Source organism: Antedon mediterranea, chromosome 1 (assembly GCF_964355755.1).
Source record: "Antedon mediterranea chromosome 1, ecAntMedi1.1, whole genome shotgun sequence".
NCBI lineage: Eukaryota > Metazoa > Echinodermata > Crinoidea > Comatulida > Antedonidae > Antedon > Antedon mediterranea.
The window spans coordinates 4,108,617-4,127,196 of NC_092670.1; the positions used below are offsets into that span (position 1 = coordinate 4,108,617).

Sequence of the window (18,580 nt, forward strand, 5' to 3'; positions counted from 1 at the left end):
AAGTATGTTGTTTTAAAGAGTACTTACATGCAATTTGATTAGACATACCTCCCATAAGGTTTTACAAACAAGCTATTGAAACGGTGATAATACGATAGGATTGCTTTACATGGTAATGTAAAGTAAATGCGATATTGCTTTCTGACGTTTTATTATAGATAGTGAGACATGTGTAATTTGTCAACTTCTAAGTTGCTCACGTTAATTTTAGGTTCGATTCTATATTCTTGATTTTACTTTTGAATTATCTTTGTATAAATCAATAATACAATGTTATATGCAGAAATTTAGGTGTGTAAAATAGCGTTTAAAACTAGTAAATATTCTATTGATTACAATACAATTTTTAACTAAAACGTGTCCTAAATATAATGTAATTTAGATTCAAAATTGTTGACATGGTATGAAATCTACTTTTGCAGGAGTATGATAATAGTGTATTATATGGTACCATGAAAATAATCAAACAACAATCTACACACGTCATGTAAATTAATACAAAAACTTAATAGTTCATATACCTTCCTCTAAAGCTCTGTCTACACTATCAAACTTTATGTGACAAAATGTGATGTGCTCATATATGGACATGATGATGTCATATCATTACTATATATGGGAATATCACTACCATATTTGGGCACATCACAAACTAGTTTGATAGTGTAGACAGAGCTTAACAATAATGTTACATTACCTTTTGTATTGTAGTTGCGGCTGAAGCTGCTTGGTCCTTGTACTTCCAACATTCTTTGTCAATCGTAGCGAGTTGATTTTCAAGCCGTCTACGAACGTGCTGTAAATCTTGCATCTGCTTACTTAGGTCATCTGAAGACTTTACAAACAAATAAACATGGTTAGTTCAGTACCGTATAATAACATACATAAATTCAATCGCGCATACAATCAAGAACAATAATTGTTCCATCGTATCATACTGAGGTCAAGTCGCCATCGGATTTTATCAAAAGTTAATTGTATGAGAGGCTTATTTGAACATCAAGCAGAAGATACTGGATTTGAATCTATGTTTGATTTGAATGTATTTAGAAGAGCATTATGAAAATTACATACAAATTGACAAAGTTTAACTACATAAATTACAGATAAATACATTATTTTATAGACGATGTTCCAGGATAGCACAAAAAGCTTTTTCTAATTTTAACAGATTTTATACAACTTCACCGATTCAATGAATACTTCCCAGTTGGTGCTGTTGTAGTTCTTTTCATGTTGGCTAAATCTACACAAAGTATTTCTTATACTTTTTATTTCCATAGATATCCTCATCTTCAACGTCATTAATTAATTATTTGCAATATATCACTCGATTATGAATTTATTCTAAATAAAGTACCTGTTTTGGATCGGAATGCTTGTTTAATTTTTCTTCTAATTCCATTGCTTTCTTTTTGAATGCCTCAATTCTCTTCAGCAAATCTGCCTTTTCTTTCTTCCAATTGAATCCCTCCATTTTTCGTTGTAATTCCACACTTTCTTTCTCAAAAATGTATTTTCTTTCAATTCGTTTCTTATCTTCCGCCGCCTGTGACACAAAACTCGGCTTAAAATACTGCTCGTATGTATTATTGGAGTTATTGCAAATTAGCAAGTTGGTGATGGCGGGTAGTTGTTATAGCAACCAGTACACGCGATGACGTTAGAATGTATGCGTAGAGTGAGAAAGAAGAGGTTATAACAAAACCGTTAGTATATTATTACTAAATATCGCAATGTACAATGTTAGTTCCTAAACACGTACTAGACTAAGTTAAACAAAACGTATGTCTAACGGTTAAAAACAGTTTGTTATCTAGCACACTAATGATGACATGTCTGAATATTAATAATATGAAACGCCTGTACTGTAGTTGTAGTAGGCGCGCATAGCTAATTCAAATATTACACACATTAACGGTCAGATGAGTTTCTGTTGGTTTTTTTAGTGACGTGTGCTACCATCAATCTTTGAATTAGTATTCAAATAATGGTAAGCACGACACTAAATTCATTAGAGGGAATACATTCTGGAATTTACTTTACTACACATGCGCTAAAGAATGTGCATAGCAACGTGCACAGTAGTTGGTTGTATTGAAAGTTGAACATTAATAATAGGAATATCATGGTTCCCTGATATACAGTATGTTATTGTACAATTACAATATTTATTATTTCTAATGAAGAGTGTTACTCTTCCCTGGTCTAATAGAAAATAAAACACAATATGTTAACACCATAGAGATATTATAATATCTGTATGGTGCTACACGCAGTATCGGATGTGCATGGAAAAATGTAAAAGAGATGTGTAAGATTAAGATAAATGTGTAATTGAGAGATTCATATGGTTGAGAAATATGTGTACGATTGAGATATGTGTATGATTGAGATATGTGTACGATTAAGAGATGTGTGTACGATTAAGAGATGTGTGTACGATTAAGAGATGTGTACGATTGAGAAATGTGTACGATTGAGAAATGCACATGACTGACAGAGATGTACGATTGAGAGAGATGTGGACTAGTACTACGATTGAGACAGATGTGTACTACGATTGAGAAAAATATGCTTAAGGGATCAGATGTAGGATTGACAGATTGTGTACGATTGAGAAATGTGCATGCTTAAGGAAGAAGTAGGTTTGAGAACAATGTTTAAGGTTGGTTATTGGTGTATCAATAGGACAATGTATCTTTTCAGAGAATAATGAAATTAATTTCACTATTCTCTGATATAATCGTTCAAACCTCAGCTAGCCTCTTTTCAAATTCAGCTCTCTCTAGTTTACGACGTTCTCGCTCGTCATCCAGTTCTTTGCGCATGTCCTCCAACAACATACTGCTCTCGTTCAGCTTTGATAAAATAGACATTTGTATGATTTTTACATCGAAAATACAACAGAATAAAATAATGTTTAGTGCTAATATGCCTAAACACTAAATGTTAAGTGCATAAATAAGGGAAGATAAGGAAAGTCAACCCCGACAAAAAAGATCTGACGCCCCTGTTAATTGATGCTATAGGCCTAAACAAATTGAACTATACAAGCATATTAACATATTTTCAGAAGAACAAAAAAATATGCAATACTAAATGGACACAGTCTAGTTTTAAAGATCATAACTGAGTCGATAAAACTGGCGTTTCATACCTCGAATTTCAGTAACTCTCTTTCACGATCTCGACCACCTGGGCTCCTATCTTCGTCATGGTCAACCGCATCGTTTGTCTCGCCTACAACATCAGGTTTACTATCGAGACCCGAGCGTGTTCGTTTTCTCTCTTCCTGTAATTGTTTCTCGAGGTGTGATATTCTCTCTTTTAAACATCTCTAAAAATCATTAAATAAAGCAGTCAATCTTTCAACTCATAAAATATCCTCACCATTCAACGAATATAGAACATTTATTAATTGTTTTAACACACCTACTGTTTCTAAATTAAACTGTTATTCAATTAACCCATCCAATTCTAGCTCTGGATCTGGTAATCATCAAAGGCGGCTCTCCCGATTTTGACGCAGAATAGAACAGTTATCCACGTGAAGCATCACATTGTCTCAACAGCCTCGCGCGTTGCGAATTAATTTTTAGAAAGCTGAACGTTCAACAGTGCTGTTCGTCGTTCATTAGTGCAAAATAATTAACAGCACACGTAATTAACCAATCAAATAGCAATAATAAAAGCGGGTGTGTTATGTTTTATAACACAACTACTGTTCTAAAGTAAGTAAGCCTACATTTGTATTCAATTGATTCGTTCGGCTTCCATGGTTAGTCAGTGACGAATAAATACTAGGTGCATTGGCCGTTAAGAAAATAGGAAAAGCAAGACTTTGGTTTTGGCCGCCGGACCGGGCAGAGGTGGTTTAGTTGCGAACGAATACATAATATAGTTAATATTAATTTAATAAAAAATTTAGATAAAAAATTAAATCAGTGAATTTCACCTCAAAGTTTAGCTTTACTTCTGAAGAGTGTGTCTTGTCAGTAAAAACATCATCTCCTGTTGAATCTGAGCGGCTAGATGCTGGATGGTTCAGTTGTTCAATCTGGGCATTGTTGACTGCGATCTGAGACTTTTGTAAGTCAACAACCTGTTTCAGATCCTCATTTTCCAATGTTAGTTGTCGCATTTTCTCCTGTAGATCAACTTCTTTAGACGTCACCATTTTAGATTTAGTCATATCCTCTTTTACCTTTTGCACCTCAATCTCATATTTCTCCTCGTTCATCTCTTTGCTTCTTACAATACGTTGAAGTTCGTCTGTTTAGTAAAATGGTGATAAAGTAATCATACAATTATTATGTGTATTCATAGAATGAGTCTCTACACCTTTCTTAAAAGCTGAATATTAACTGACCCATTCCTGTTATGCAGTGTCGTCGTTGCTATCAATGTAGGCCTAAATATGATATCAAATAGTTGGACCACTTGTGGTGAAACTAGTTTGTTTTGGCGGGACCATTAATGCAACTCAGCAGGCGAATGAGTGACTGTGTCGTATGATTGCATTATGTACTAAAGATGAGTCACATTGAAAAATAAATGATAATAGTATAAGAAAATGTACTGAAAACTGTTTTGTACGGGAGCTTCTAAGTGCCATCGATGTCGACATGTAATTTTTGTAAAGTCAACTTGGCAAGATAATGTATCACGCCATGACGACATATAGTAATATTGATGTCGACATGACAAGATAAATTATCTTGACAAGTCGCCAAGTGGGTCTGGGGAATGTTTATAGTATATAATTATATGAATGTTTATGAGTTGGATGGTGAGAATATTTAATGAGTTGAAAAATTGATTAACGAGGCGGAGCCGAGTTGAAAATAGAGCAGTCAATTTTTCATCAAATGAAATATTCTCTCCTCCATTACAAAACATTTATTATTTCTATACTTTTATTCAATTCGTCCATCGTAAATCATTGATGAATGCTAGGCCTGGAAGCTATTAAACTTTAGCTGGCGAATCAGCCAACAACGTCGCGTGGTAAAACTTCTCAAAATATTTACAAAAGGCTGAATCTGCTTTAGAGCGCGTTAATTATCACCAATATAATATATCACTTTTCCGTTAGATGGGGCTAATGCCGAATGACACGTGATGCGTTATTAACCAATCAAATTACAATAGTACAATCAGCTGCGTAATAAAGGTTATTAATAGCCTCGCATGAGCTTCAAGTATTTTCTTTTTGATAGGCCTATACAGTATGACACCTCTACTAGTACTGTAGGTTGTTGACGATAAACATGACTAGGACTGAGTCTGGCTAAAATCCCACCCTTGCTCGTATGTATCCATTTCTTCTCTGCAGTTTGTCATTTATTTTATACTGGACAATATTACCAACTTGAAAATCAATGTGTTTTTGTACTGTCTGGTTGTAAAATGTTTCAATTCAATTGAGCTGGACACAATTTACTCAATTTGATAGAAGAAAGGGAACTCCCTAAACCACTGTAAATTGTGCTGTAAAAAATTGGCCTTATCCAATTTTTGTGTGTAGAAAATGAGATAATTAATTTCAAAAATAAATTTAAAATGGTGTAAATATTAGTCAAAATTGTTTAAAGATATTGTTTTGATTTTTCTACACACAAAATCAAGCTCCAAAGGGCTAATGCTACCCGGAAATACGGTGATGTCAAGCCGCACGAACTCATTATCGCACAACGAAAAGAACAACGAACGAGGTCGTGCGTTACGATCCGTTGAGATGCGACCGGTGCGTACAAGAATACATTGAGGAATGTTGCATACAATTACTTACTATACAGCGGTCACATAAAGGTTATACTAATAATTGAGAATATTATTATTACGTTTGTGGTCTGAAATGTATGTTGCTAGAATTGTTATTTTTCCACATTTTTAACAATTTAAAGTCTAAAATTATTATACACCATAGTAGGATTAATGCTGTTTGTGACGGAACAATTGAAAAAATATATATTTAGATTTTTGACAATCATTTTGAAATTTCTTCCAAGGGAAGAGTGATCATTGCATAATATGTAAATTGTAAATATTCCATATGTATATCATAAGTTGGATTGGTTAGTATTAGGTTATTGTACAATATTAGTAAACAAATAAAAATACTATATTTCTTGATTAAATATTCATATGAGGTGCATGCATAATAATAATAGTGCAAAATAGCCGCAAAGATACAAAGTTTACATGCGTGTCATACACAAGCCGTAATAGTATGACCATTCAAACGCAAGAGGCAAACTTTGTTCTTCGAGATGTCACTCTGACAATAAAGATAAGATGTTACAAGAAATAAGCTAAAAACGGAAACATAATAAGAATCAGCGATAATGAAATACATAAGAAGAAAAAAAGGACAGAAAAGTGTATGACTTAAAAAAAACACCGATATACAACAATAATACCATGCAGAACATCTATTTATTACGTAAATGTTAACCAAGTATCAGTTATAAATGCTTGGTTCCCACCAGGTTCCCACTAGAAACGCAACAAAAGGACGTAACGCAACGTATCAGGGATTTTACCAATCACAGGCTTGTCATTAGTTCAAATCCCTTGCGTTGCGTCTACGTACTTGCGTTGCGTCCTAGTGGGAACTAAGCATAAAAGTAAAAACATAGTTTATCTAGCAGTACTTTCCGAAACAGTTTCACGTCTATGCTAGAATAGCCAATCAACGATTTTGATATTAAACGCGCTCCAAGCTTAGAATTCAATGGTGGTGGGACCGTAACAGGAAGTAATTTATATTGAACTATAGGAATAAATATAAAAAATACATACAAACAAAATTAACTAAACACAAATTAGAAAATAGTGCTTACTGAAAGAACAATAAAAGTAACACGGATTTGTCCTGTGGTTTTATGGAAATCAATACTTAATCAGTTAATTAAATAAATTAAATGTACAGCCCCATGGGTACAATCGAGTTTAAATTCTATTAAAAAATAGCACACCAACTTTATACAATAACACTAACAAACTATCCCATTGGCTTTTTGAAGAAGTAAATTGTGTATGGCATGCGTTGTACAAATTGTCATGATACTAGTGTCGATACGGGCAAGCGATGAGGAATAAAATTAAGATTTTTAAGACCTGTTGTATTATAATTAGTAAACACTTTAAAATTCTGAATATGTAACTAAGATATAAATCGATTTCATTGAGAAGGAAGTCGTAGTAATCTTTGGTAAACCACGCGTGCTTAGATTAATTAGGTCATCGGTATCAATAAATCTGGGTCAGTTTTCAATTGAACGTGACTTTTTTTCTTTAATGTTATATGTAAACGCAGGTTACACTTCCAAGACTGCAATATACATGTAATCAATAGGCCTATATATTGTAGTACTTTGGAACATAAGATTAATAACAACTTTCAGAATAGGAATTATTATTAGTTTATAGTTATTAATAGATGTTCCATTCTTATATTTAGCCTTCCATTATATCTTCGTGATTAGTAAGTCATATATTAATACTACTGCAGATATTGTGGGCATTAGGAGTTTCCCATTTCCACTTTCATTCTTGTACAAGTTTAAATCTTTTCAATCGATTCATTTGAGTGTTTTGAAACTTGAAGTTTGAAATCTAACACACTAAAAACCTCTCGTCTTAACGTTCAACATAAATTGATTAATATATTACAAATTAGATAGATCTATTCTCAAAGCACTTAAAATACCATCATTAAACCTTCTTATTGTTAGCTTTGTTATTGTTTGCTGTAAGTTGTCTAACATGTTTATCAGCGAAACTAATAGATCAAATAGAAGTTACAGAAAAGTACATACTGGCTAGAATGCACCAAACAACATTACTTGCAAACGGAGTTACTTTTAAGCACATGCAAGGTTACAATAAAGTAGAAGTTAGGAAGATAGAGGTAAATTCTTCGTGGTAGAAGGTAGTAGAAAGAAGTAGAGTAAGTCAGCTACAGAGGTTCGGTCAGTAGTAGAAGACAGTGTTCAGAAGATGAACAGCGTGAGAAACGATACAAAGAGAGTTATACATCAAAATGTGCGTGTACGTGCTGAACCAAAGTCACTACTAACCTAATTGTTCTTCGAGTTCGGAGACGTTTTCTTGCAGTTTAAGTAATTCACCAGCTTCTGGTGGATATGTCTGTGCGTCCTTCATATCAGAATCTTCATCAGGTGTTATTGGTGATTTATCAAACTCGCTCTCAGTCAAACGCTCATTTTCCACACGTAGTTGGCCTAGTTGTAAACGCATGTTGTCCGCCTCAGTACGTAACACAGCGATCTGAGCCCGTAGTTTATTCTCTGTAGCCTTCCCTTTGCTCTTTGACCCACCGCCACCACTTACGATCTCACTTAGTTTTTTAAGGGTTTGCACTTCAGCTTGTAAGACGTGATTTTTTACTTCAATTTCTATTGAATGGTTCTTCTGAAACAATAATTCTTTCCTGAGAGCAGCGATAATCGTGTCCTCATTTTCATTTACATTGCAATCTTTATCTGGTGAAAATACCTTATCAAATTCCCGCCATTTTGTAAGTTTCAACTGTAATTCTGAGTTTTCTTTCTGCAATTGTTCAAACTCTTGTTTTAAAGAATCGTTCGATGTCGATGTATCTATAGTCTCTTCGCTGCGTCCTGAAAAGAAAAACAATACAATATGCTTCTATATTGATGTATACATTAAAAAAAATAACGGTGAAGGTACTATAATTTGTAAAGGACATTATATCTATCTTGGTTAGATGTTCGCCAATTATCGGGTGTGATTCGAACCCACGACCAATTACTCAACTCAAAGCAAAGCTACTCCACAGTAGTTAATACCTATCATCCTGTTGGTGAAGTACTCGCTGCTTACTTGGTCTCGAATCTTACCCCTAGCCATAATCTACATTCACAAGATTAATTAAATGATATAAAGCCAAGGATTACCTCTATTTTGTTCACGGCCATTTCCGATCTCTTCATTTTTAGTTTCTAGTTCTAGTATCTTTTTCCTCATGACTGTAGCTTCTTGTTCTGCTACCATTAACTGTAAACGCATCTCAGCCTCTCGTTCAGTGCTCACACCTCTATCATTGTCCAAACGCTTTGGTTCTTCTAGAGTTCCAAAACGCATTTTAAAGCGTTCAAGCTCGAATTCTATCGCCTCCTTGTCCAACTCCAACGCCGAAATGCTCTTACGGACAGAATCTGCTTCTTCTTCAGCAAGTTGAAGTTGGTTCTGGAGATCTTTTTCTCGTTCAGATGCGTTTTGGAGGTCGTTTATCAAGCGAGACATATCATACTCTGCTTCGTCATCTTCAGATGTTGTTGATGTCGTTAATCGTCGAATCTACATGAAAATAAATATATTAATGTAGGCCTACATATATAATGATACATTTCTCTACCACTTTCCATAACTGATTGTAATGAATTATTACATTAATTAAATTGGCAGACAATGCTAAGTACACCTCTTAGTTTTTACATCATGATCAACTTACTGAACACGTACAATCCCATATATTAATTTTATATACTTGAACGCTGTTGATTGGAGTTGGCTAGTCGTATTAATAATAGTCGTTTCGTAGCAAGTGTCATTGTCACGCACCAACCTGCCTGGTGAATACATTTTGACTCTCTGAAAACCGGGAACTTAACCAAAAACTAGACTTTTCTTGAGGTCCAAAATGTTCTAAATTCTGTTTTATACCATTGATATAACATCGGAATCAGATTAGGCCAGCCCCAGAATGACAGTGTACGGTTTTACACCGTAAAAATAAACAGATAAATGAATAAATTCTTACCTTTTTCTTAATATCATCGGATGTTTCTTCACCAACTTCTTTTTTTAGTTTCCGTCTTAAAATTTCAACCTGTAAATTATGAGAATGTTATTTAATAATACATTTTACATTTTTTAAGAAAATGAAGAAAGACAACAAAATTGAGAGCTTTTCAAGAAACAAATTTGTGTTATGCAACATAATGAAATTGAATTGCAAGCGGTTCCGTCATGTTTTATTTACAATAATAACACAACCTTATTATCATCAAAGTTGTATATTAATATGAACTTAAAAGATTGTACGATTTGTTTCGTAATATATTACACAATTTAACAGAATACAGAAATGTATTGGTCCAAAAGGAAATTCGTTACAACAGTTAAAATTAGGCCTATAGTGCGATAAATAGAAATGTACATACTGTAGGGTCTATGAAGAGTGACACGGTAGTAAATACAAAGATAAACTTAAACAATAATTTTTATTTCACTTTTAAAAAATGTAGAATCATCACGAACATGCCAAATAACATGCCAAATTATGTGAACATATATAAATGTAATATCATTAAATAATTGCAAAGAATTTACTGAAAACAATACATTTTTTTAAATATGAGAATAAGCTTGATACATAGAATTAACCAAACAAAAAAATGTCTTTTAATTGAATAAATGACATTGAAGGTAGTGTAGAAAAGAGTGTACAAGAGTGTCATGTAATACAATTTCACTAAAATAAAAAGAATCAGCCAATAAAGTACTTTCTTTTTGGAAGGTTTGAACCATGGTTGTGGCGGATATGTTACTTACCCAACCCCATCCCTCCCCATGCTAAATATTGGCATAAGGTCATGGGCAATTTAAAAGAAATATCTTCATGGTACATGCCTACAGCGCCCTGCTTTCCTTATTTTAATATTTGTTCCGTAAACAGGAAGTGTTTCATCTGAATTCTAACCCTTTTTAGTTACACCGAAAAGGTTTAGAATGACGTAATTTCATTCGTAATGACATGTTTTGATGCAGTCAGACACTTTGTAGACACTGATAAAGTTTAGACTTGTCTACTAAGTTTGTTGTAAATAACATTTTCCGCAAATAAATCGCTAGATAAACTGTATTCATTTTTATAATTAACACACATATGGCACGACAGGTCGCGTGCGACACTATACGAACATGTTTTTACAATGAAAGGTCCAATAGACAACCGTTGCCTTCGAAATGAACAAAACACAATCCAATGTGATACATGAATAATAAAATAATAATGTTAGTTCCGTTCTTCAAATTGCCTGGGAAAACGACAAACAAATGAAACATGATTGCAAGTACTGTAGGCCTAACATTCTTATGACTTGTATTTGTACCATAATAGCCATATCCAGTACAGTATTAGCACGGCTGGCTATCGTTTTTAGCACATTGCCATAATATCCCCGTGAGGTCTGAGTTCGACTGTTAGGCAGGAAAACCCACCTAACATAAACGTCTAATTATGAAAATAGTTATAATTCTAAACAGAAACGGCACCATGTATAATAAACGCAAACATTGATGGAAAGTGAGTTTCCATACAAACAAAATGGCTTATAACAAAAACACAAGAAAACATGCAAATAAATATACTAACAATACTGACACAATACAGAAAACACTTACTTCTTTGCGATATAACTGACGCGTGAAGAGAAAAATAAGTATTGATAAAACAAAATTGTTATAATTCAATTATATTATATAAACATGAATTGTCATATAGCACTGTAAAATATTGCATATTAATAAACACATACAGTACAGATATTACACACAGATTGAAATGAATTCATTTTCCCTTTATTTCAGATTTCTCAAACATTTGTTGGCATTTACAGGTACCTGTTTTATGCACTAAATTATTTGGGAAATTTAGCTATTAAAACAATAATTGTAGACGGCGATATACCGTAACACAGCACCCTTGTGTGGGCATGTTTCTGTATCGACAACGGCATTAGACAGTGTGTACCACATTCGGAAAACACCCCTATTTGAGGCATTCGTTTTAATTGTCAAAATAAATTGAAAAACTGTACTTAGACATTGTCAAAAATAATGAAGACGTGACGTATTTATAAATCCTACACACTAAGACCATATAGTTATAAAGGATATAAGTATAGAGAAATTTAAATAATTATAGACTACCTGTAAATGAATGGAGAGTAAAAATTAGAACAGTGACGTCACAGATGTCAATGTGATTATGACTACTAAATGATCCTAATTATTCTTGATGCTAACAATGATAAGTGATTACTATTATGATGACATGGTTGGAACTAATATTAATATAAAATAATAATTTTAAACAGCACATACCGACGATAACATAAATATGTTCTCGCCAATTTAAATTATTAATCAAATGCTTGTTTTAAAATGTATATGAAGCTATATCTGATTTCTATTATGCTTTTGAGGAAATGAATAACAAGCGGGTATTTAAATTGCTACTTGTATGCATAATAGACGTCGTACATAAATTATGTATCGTAGTATATTCTGCTTGTGATAACAGCACTTGAATTAAGCTGGAAATTAGGAGTACGAAATGTAGAGTACACGAGTAGCTAGAACTCCAGGATTTGGCACAAAATAGACTTGAAAATGAAATTTCTTTTAGGATTTTAATTAACAACATTTCCTTTAAAATTGTAAAATAACCAACGGAGGTCAGTTCTGTATTTTATTTGTACTTTTACGTTTAATATAGAATGGATGACGGTGTTGTTTTAACAACAATCTGTTCTATGATTCAAATTAATTTTTTTAAATGTTAGGTAAAATGCTAAAATAATGTTGCTTTCGCTGGCTAACGAATTGATAAAAATCTGTACTCGGGGCAGGCACAATTAAAGAAAAAAAATGCAATATAAATAGGCCTGCCAGATAGTGTGTCGGTGTGCAAGATTCCACAGTTTAGCGAAACGTAGCCTATATTTTATATTTTAAAATGCATTTGCTATAATGTTGACTACCGGTAGTTGTTTCGCCTTTATAAAATTATAAAATATATCCGCTTTAGAATGGATATACCAACCCCATCCCTCATCACATGGGGAACATTAAGTCCTTAGGTCAGTCGTCGCAAATCAAAAGCTCCATAGTATCGTACAATTTACCGAGTATCATTGATTCAACCGATATTTGGCATTTCGATAATTACATCTATTCTTGTGAACCAACGGAAAAGTCTACATAGGAGAATTGTGCACTTAGAAACACGAAGCTACGTGTACGTAACGTAAAGCGAGAACTCCAAATACGGATACTAGTATATATAAGCTATTGCCGGTTCGTTCATTTTAGACATGTAAGCATACATCAGCAATATTCACATTAAATTATAATATTTAAACATATTAAACGACAATTTATGTTATGATATGCATATTTATAACACAATAATTGAAACTAAAATAAGCAGATGTTAATGCCAAAGCTAATAAATTGTCAATGATTATAACAGTAGGCCAACAGATAGCTTGTTTTTACACGATGAAAAAATCAGACGAAGGGAAGATGTTTACCCTTGTAGGTCCTACGTCATTAGCATTTTGGGCACAATGAAGACAATAGACTTCAAAAGCTCTGTCTACACTATCAAACTTTATGTGACAAATATGCGATGTGCTCATATATGGACATGATGATGTCATATCACTACCATATTCAAGCATATCACTACCTTATTTACGCGCATTACACTTGTTTCTGTCAAACTAGTTTGATAGTGTAGACAGAGCTTTATACTTTTCTATCACTAGTCGTCTCATTTCCACTACGAAATGTATAATACATGATTTATTGCTTCCACAATGCAACACTGCATTAAGGCGCTTTCATGACTCATCGTTTCTCTGAATCATCAAGCAATACTGTATTAAGATTCAATAATTTAATAAGATGGTGTTGTTGCTTATCTAGCTAGGTGTACCGGCCTACGTCACATGATGAAAACTATTTACAAATAACTTCCTCATTATCCTCCCAAATAATTAAATGTTCTGAATGTGCCACTGCATTATTTGGTAACTTGTATTATTATATTATGCTTTTTTTATATTAATAGTATCACATGATATAATGTAATGAATCTGGATTGCGGTTGATAAGTGGTTCAATTCAGTCCCTTCAACAAATAACAACACTTCCAATTCCCCGAGCTCTTTTGCAGTATATGTGAAAACACATTCTTACATGTGTACCGTAATAATCAGCGAGCTTCGGTCTTGAAAGGAGGGGTGGGTAACAATGACTTAACCATACAGCGATTTTTAATGGCCATTCAAACGAAGGGTTAAAAGTACATTAATTGTTCCATTTATAGTTCGTTTCTCTCACTCAATACCAAAACTAGACGATTCGTATATAGGGCTATTATGTAATTGTAATATAATTAGGTATGGATATAATGTAAGACTAACGCTGTTACTATAAACAATAATCATTTAACCTTCTAATCAATGTATTGATTTATGCAGAATATGTAATTGTTTAGTTATACGAATCCACCAGGCTATGTTAAATGTAATGAAGTGCGCCACATTTTTTCGGAACCAAACACACAATATTTCCCATGTATCATAGGACAATTCCGTAATAGTAAAATACAGTGTCTGTATCGACATAAAAATGTTAATCCATGCTTAGGTTATGGTATGGTGGATAATGTAACACGGTATTACGGTATTTCCTATGATACTGGGATAATACTGTATTGTCGTATGATATTTATAAATAATATTTATTAATGGAAACACTTATTTATAATGAAGGCTTGTGATTTCGGATTAGAATAAACACGTGATCGGTTATCGCACTGTGCTCTGTCTAATATATGTATTGATCTTAACTAACATGTGTAATTTGCATGAGTTCAAGATAGGTCATTCAAATTACGATAAGACATCATTAACAAATCCACTGAGTTATTACTAGGCATATTATACTATTACTGCGCCGCATTTCCAGAAAATAAATAATACATAAATACAGCATGCAAACCTCAAACACGGAAAATGTTAATTAGTTTTTCAGTTATTGTACTCTAATAGCATTTGACCTTTAATTTAATGTATGTACGTAGATACATAATTGCCTTATATGCATATATTAAACAATTACGTACGTACAAACGTACAATCATTATATTCTTTCTGATTTTACATATTTTTCTTCTTTTAAATCTTCGAACAAGATACAGATAGATTTTGTTATATTATTGGTTACTGCTGTGTAATGCGCCTGCTAAAAATGTTTAAAGAATATCAAAACGATAAGGATTAATTAATAGTATCAATCACAAATTACGTAATCATCAATATCGGGAATATTGTAGTTATACGCATTAAACATAAATAGATGAACCCGGTTTTATGAAATAGGCATATAGTAGGTAGTAGGTATAGCTCTTGTTATAACCTACTCATCTAACAAAGCTATTCACGTCGTATTCAATAAATGCACACTACACAACACAAAAAGCACAGACACAATGAATGTTGATTAAACAATTCATTATTAAATCCTACATTAATTATGTTTAATTTGAAATAAAGACAATATACCCCATTGCGCATGCTCGTAATTAATCGCAATGCAGACTCCGCTCGAAATAGTTAATGTAATTAAAGGTGAAATATTCAAACATCTGCATGACGCTCGCTCGCTCGCCTGTTTAAAACATAAATTCATCTAATGCACGTAATTTAAGGTCATGCGATATATAGTCAACACAGGATGAATATAATAATAATCTTTATAATAATAATAATAATAATAATAACACAAATTTAGTAGCCTTACCTCTGTTCTCATTTTTTGGAGGTCCCGTTTTAGTTGCTGCTTTACGCTGTCAGAATCTTCCATTCTCTTTCTGTACAACTGATTTTCCTCTTCTAGTTTGGTACGTTTTTCTTCGATCATTTCCAATTCTTGATGTAGACGAACCGATACATCTTTGGCAACGAGAAGCTGCTGATTAAGGTCGCGTATGTGGTCGTTATTAGGGTCTCCATCTGCAAGGTCTGGCATTTTACCTTTATTCTTATCATTGTTATCACTTTTTGGTATGCCATCCTCTTCTAATTTCTTCTCCGCTTTTCGTAACTTAAATTGCATGATCCTGCAATTTCTCGACGCCTGTTCCAATTCCTTTTGGATCTCTCTGAAGTCGTTCACATCTCCCTCCCTAAATCGATCTTGCGACTCTTCTAACTCACTCATAAGTTCCACGTTCTTTTTTTCTAAGCTCGAATTAACATCAACTAAGTCATTAATTAGTAAACGAAAACATGCTAACTGGGCGTGTAATTCCTCCAGAAATGTCATAAATGATTCGTTTTCTTTAACATCGGTATTGTCAGCAAAATCTGCCAACCGATTTGTCAACGCATTATGTAAATCTTCCATATTTGATATCTGTTTCTTCATGTCGATGTGCAATTTATTTTCTTTTTCATCGGCCATATCCTCATTAATCTCTTCTACACCATTTGATGTTTCATTAGAATCTAGCCGACTGACATTTGCATCTTCACACTCAATACCTGGCTGTTTTTCTGCACCCCGAGTCACATCGTCATCTCCCCTCTCAATCACATTCGTGCCATCTTTTTCTAAATCATTATTACCAGCATTAGTATTATGCTCAACAATATTCGCCTTGTCTTCTGCATCCCCCATCTCTGACTCAACAGTAGCCATCTTAGCCTCTATATCTTCATGTGAGTATTCGCATGATACAGATCGAGTACTCACCTCGTCCACGCCTTTTTCGACGTCGACCCCTTGATCGTCGTCGTCGGAAGTGTCCGACAATATTATTCCTCTCTGCTTCGAAATTAACGGCGTAACGTGTATTTCAGTACTGTCACACAAAGCGTCATCTAAACTCTTGGATTTTGTTAGTATTGCATGTGGACTGTTTTTTCTCCTACCGATGTAAGCGTTTATTTCATTGCTAGCCAGCAATATTGATTGCAATGCCCGACTATTCGACGGATGTGTTGAGGGTATTGTAGATGAATTACTACGTAACACAGCGCGTTGATGGGCCTGGCATATTAATTCATCTTCACGTCGATCGTCTGTTCCATTCTCATACGAATCAATAGCGAGCTTACTCAAATCCCCATACGTTGCATAAAGCGATTTATGCTGCCCTCTTTGTTCAAGCTTCGCCGTAAAAGCCGCTTCACGTGCTTGATTTCTCGTCTCTACTATCTTCCGCTCTTTTTCGTCGTCGTCGTCGTCTTCGTCGTCGGATAATATAGTATCATCATTTGCTTCATGTCTGTCGTATAATACTTTCTGTAGTGTTACTAAATCGTTCTTAAGCAAAGCGGGAAGCTCAATAGATCTTGAAAGACGTTCAACGAACTCAAAATCGTATTCCGTTCCGTCAAAATTGTCCAAGTATTCTACAATTCTATCTTCTTCTTCTTCATCGTACTGAATTGTTTGATTTACATCAACACCCACTAATAAAGATCTCGAATCTACGTCTCTATTTTCATTCAATAGAATCAAATGATTAAATCCTATATTATAATCGTCACAAGTGTCAGCGGTAGAATCACTTACGGTCGGGTGCTCTTCTAAATCAGGTACTGATATATTCCGATGTTTTTCATTGCCATTCACAGTGTTATTACACTTATTGTTCATAGAATTGCTTGAATAAATGTGGGGTTGTGAACTTCCGTTTGATTTAAGTCCGTCAAAACATGTTTCGACGTTATCGGTACCTGAAAACGAAGTAGGCCTACTCTTGCATTCTCGGTCGTTATCCCTGTATTCCAAGTGTGTAGGCCAACAACGACTATCTAGTAAAGTGCTATAGCCCTCGTCATCATTTGTAGGTAGGCCTATATTGCTATTCTGATCCCCTTCACATACAGCATATTTTGGTTCGCTATTATTAGTCCGGTCAGTTGGAATGTTATTTTCCTCTAGATAGGCCGATGGGTAACTGACATCATCACAGCTTGTCATCTTAATCAGCTCAGGTTAAACGTTCAAGTAGACAACTACAGTTTTACAGTGAGCAGCTTACTTGTTACCTCTCTTGGTATAATGATAACGGATCAGTCTTGAATGGATCTTCTTGGGATCAAGCAACAATTTTCGGAAACGACTCTTAGGCCTAACTATTGGCATTTCAAGCGCCAAAATAACTTCCTCGAACTAATGCAATGCTTGCCAGTCTCATCGTCGTTCTCATTGTTGTCTTTCGGTGGTAACAGCTGAAATCCGATGTGTATTTTATGATCAAAAATCCCAGTCATGATCATTATTTCGGCTTCGGTTCACGACTAAAACAACGACACTCCATTCCATCGCACTACATTAGCGAATGGTTGGAATAATTCAACGTCCAATTAAAATATACATAGTGAACAGTACGTTTACGGTCTATTTTTGCGTATGAAATTGAACCAAGTGTCAACACATCGCCTAAAGGGCTTATTCGAGGGTTTTAAGTTGACAAAAGCCTATCACAGACCGGCTTAGCTGGTTAGACTGTAATCAATTCACTAGCTTTCATTCCACAAATTCCAGAGTCTTTATTATAATACAGTCCGGTCGAGGTAAACAAAATACTAACTCCGACGTGCTTCTTCATCATTACTGTAGGTCTATATCAGTATGTTCCTGGCATGTGAGAGCCTCGATCGACTCTACTATATGTTTACATTTGCAAGTCATGTCGAAGAGTGAACTTTCTTACGAA

The 18,580-nt window shown here is 34.1% G+C and overlaps 1 protein-coding gene across 7 annotated transcripts in view; it reads right to left on the minus strand.

Moving 5' to 3' along the window:
- Window positions 1-18,440, minus strand: part of LOC140053961 (uncharacterized) — a 29,831-nt gene extending 11,391 nt beyond the window's left edge. For 6 of the 7 annotated variants that reach the window (XM_072098775.1, XM_072098750.1, XM_072098768.1 and 3 more), the window contains exons 1-9: window positions 15,652-18,440; window positions 9,815-9,883; window positions 8,949-9,351; window positions 8,088-8,651; window positions 3,959-4,275; window positions 3,161-3,340; window positions 2,757-2,861; window positions 1,361-1,576; window positions 698-835 (exon numbers count right to left, since the gene is read on the minus strand). In XM_072098775.1, the coding sequence (XP_071954876.1) occupies window positions 698-835; window positions 1,361-1,576; window positions 2,757-2,861; window positions 3,161-3,340; window positions 3,959-4,275; window positions 8,088-8,651; window positions 8,949-9,351; window positions 9,815-9,883; window positions 15,652-17,841 (4,182 nt within the window). In that variant the 5' untranslated portion in view covers window positions 17,842-18,440. The remainder of the gene's footprint in view (window positions 1-697; window positions 836-1,360; window positions 1,577-2,756; window positions 2,862-3,160; window positions 3,341-3,958; window positions 4,276-8,087; window positions 8,652-8,948; window positions 9,352-9,814; window positions 9,884-15,651) is intronic. The other variant, XM_072098741.1, reaches the window with a different exon arrangement.
- Between the last annotated feature and the right edge of the window lie 140 nt (window positions 18,441-18,580).